The sequence below is a fragment of the Orbicella franksi genome, chromosome 9 (assembly GCF_964199315.1).
Source record: "Orbicella franksi chromosome 9, jaOrbFran1.1, whole genome shotgun sequence".
NCBI lineage: Eukaryota > Metazoa > Cnidaria > Anthozoa > Scleractinia > Merulinidae > Orbicella > Orbicella franksi.
The window spans coordinates 8,674,793-8,677,543 of record NC_138153.1 but is presented as its reverse complement, the minus strand read 5'-3'; the positions used below and the strand labels follow the sequence as shown (position 1 = coordinate 8,677,543).

The following is a 2,751-nucleotide window of genomic DNA, read 5'->3' as shown; positions in this document are numbered from 1 at the left end:
TGCCGGCGATAGCCGGCAGGGAGGCCTTTGCGGTGCTTGAAAAGCCAGGGGGGCTTCCGTCAAGGAGGATGGGGGAAGATAGCCCTGTGACCTGGCTACCCGCTGATACCAAGCGGGGCTGCCAGGAGCTAACCCTAGGGGGGTGGGGTGGGTCACAGAGAGAGGCACATTCCTCAGTTAAAACTGCTCATTTTCTTTGCAGGACAGCCTTGGCCAGTGATGCCCTGCAGTCTTAGGGGCTGGCAGCCAGCCAGCCAGACACAAGCAAGGTGGGTGAGTGGGCTGTGTGTTGACAGAGTGCCTGTGGTTGATCGAGTGAAAAAGCCTGTGTATTTTCTTGGAAAAGTGTCAGGGTGGTTGTGTTGAAATTAGCACGGTTTTCATAAATCCAGACATATATAGGAATTTAGTCTTCTTTTCTTTTGTTGAATCTTAGATTAAGGTTAAAGGAAAACAAAAAAAAAAAAACCAAAGCCAATTTTTGCCGTTGCCGCTGGCCGTAAATGCCGCATTTTTTCCGGGCACTCCGTTTTACCTCTGTACTGAAAACAACAACATCTCCAAATTACAATTCGACCTGGATTGACGACAAACCGCATGGAAACCAGCCAAGGCTAATGTGGCTTTCTACATTACAATTGCAATTTATTTGCAAACTCATGATAAATATGCAACTCCAGGTGTGATGCCGTTGTTTTCGTTAAAGACAGTCTTCTAGACACCTGTACCAGTTGAACCCGAGAGCTATTTCGAGTTCTCGCTTTGGCAACGTAGTGATTTACGAAATTCTTTCCTCGTCGCTCTATTCATGACCCCGTATATAATGGGGTTAATTCACGAACTAAAAGTAGCAAATATTGTGGAAAAAGACAACCAAAATGACGGAAAGGAGATAGGTGAGAGGGTTTGTAAACTTCTGACCACCATGGCGTGGGTATCCAACAAACGCAAAATCCTAGAACTGTTGCTAGACGAACGCGAGATGCCTGGATCTCATGCGCGCTTAAACTACGTTAGCTTGGCGGCTCTTCTTGCTCTACCTTCAGAGTGAATGCTCCTCCATCAAAGGCCACCCTGCTCCCGACCAAACTCAATAGTTTATCAGTTCGACAGTTCGACAGTTTCTTCCTATTTACAATTCGTCCCCACCCCCGGCCCCCCCTACGCTCTTAATAAACTCATGTTATAAAGTTAAAAATGTTTGTTTTCTCTCCATAAGGAAAGAAAAAGGAAGACTTTATTATCACTATGTGACTGAGGAACAAAGATATTCTCTGACAGTAGTATACTATACGTTTTCTACACGCAGCCGCGGCCGCGTGAGTTGAGTATTTCCAAACAAAACACACAAACCATAATGACCATAAAGAATGGAGAACTATCTGCTTTAAGTTTTGCTTCGACAATGCAATAACTTAAGAAATTCCTTCCTCATCGCTCTATTCATGACGCCATATATGACTGGGTTGATCCACGAACTGAAGGCAGCAAAGAGTGCGGAAAAAGACAACAGGTGTGATGGTATAGCCAAACTTGCATCTCTGTTAAGAATCCGCACAACTGTAACGGGAATCCAGCAAACGGCAAATCCTATAACTGTAACCAGAAGAACCCGAGATGCCTGAATCTCGTGTGGGCTTACTGTTGCTTGACTGGTGGTTTCCTGTAGAGAAGGATTGACTACAGAATTGTGTCGCTTTATGGTGTGATAGACACTTCCATAACAAAATATGATTAAAGACATCACAAGGCCGACAAATGCAACTATACTTTTGGAAACGCCAGCCCGGATTTCCAGCCCTGTTACTTCACAAGTTAAATAAAGTGGATACCACTGGAACAAAATCGGTGTTGCGAATGTGGCTGTCAGACATGCTGTGAGTGTAAGCAGCAAAACCAAAAGGATCGAAAAAAGTGTTTTCTTGTTTGTGAACAGAGCAGGATAAAGGTGAGGTTTCACGATACAAATGTAACGATTAACAGCAGTCAACGCCAAAATATTTATTGATATTGCAGCCCATAAATAAGCAGTGAAACCGCTGAATTGGCAGAAAACGAAATTGAACGGCCATGCTCGATAACCAGAAGCGACTGCGGAAAAAGGCATCAAAGTGGATCCCATGATATCAGCTACTGCCAAGGACAGCACGTAGACATTAGTAACAGTTCGTAATCTTCTGTTTCGGTAGAAAGCGAGGCAGACGAGCGAGTTTCCCATGAGTGCAAAAATGGCACATAGAGCCAAAATTATAGTGTGAATGGCAATCTCTGGTAAACTTCTTGTATCTTCTTCTGGTGGAATCATCATTAAAGTTGTAGACGTGTAAACTGATTAAATTCTCCGAGCTTCTTTTCTGCAAGGCAAAATACCAAGAAAGATACTCGCTATTTGCTTTTAATAGTCCGACTGCAGGCTTTAGACAGCTGCGTGTCCCCCTCATAGGGTCTTTGTGAAGCTGACAGGACGTACTTATGGAGCGCAAATTTTGTATGGCATGTTAATAAAATTTACAAAGAAAAGGTGATGGATGCTTTCCAAAGTCTTTCGACGTTTCAAAAATGACACAAATTAAAAACTTCAGGTTTTTAAGAAATGCTTAAAGTTTTCTTAGACTGCTGGAATATTGTGTTAAAACCTACAAAACAATTGAAAGAATATAAATTATTCAGTTCCCGGAGGTTTACCTTTCGTGTCATTAGAGTGCAAGTTCTGTAACACATATTACAATATATTTACGAAAATGGTGATGG

General features: G+C 42.8%; 1 protein-coding gene across 1 annotated transcript; it reads right to left on the bottom strand.

The window, feature by feature from the left end:
• Positions 1-1,156: 1,156 nt before the first annotated feature.
• Positions 1,157-2,496, bottom strand: LOC145498393 (melatonin receptor type 1A-like). The gene has a single exon (XM_081478321.1). The coding sequence runs from the start codon at positions 2,306-2,308 to the stop codon at positions 1,388-1,390; it is 921 nt and encodes a 306-aa protein (XP_081334447.1). The 5' UTR covers positions 2,309-2,496; the 3' UTR covers positions 1,157-1,387.
• Between the last annotated feature and the right edge of the window lie 255 nt (positions 2,497-2,751).

Bases quoted from the DNA above. Each gene is read 5' to 3' on its own strand.
- LOC145498393 (XM_081478321.1), bottom strand. From the start codon at position 2,308: ATGATGATTCCACCAGAAGAAGATACAAGAAGTTTACCAGAGATTGCC.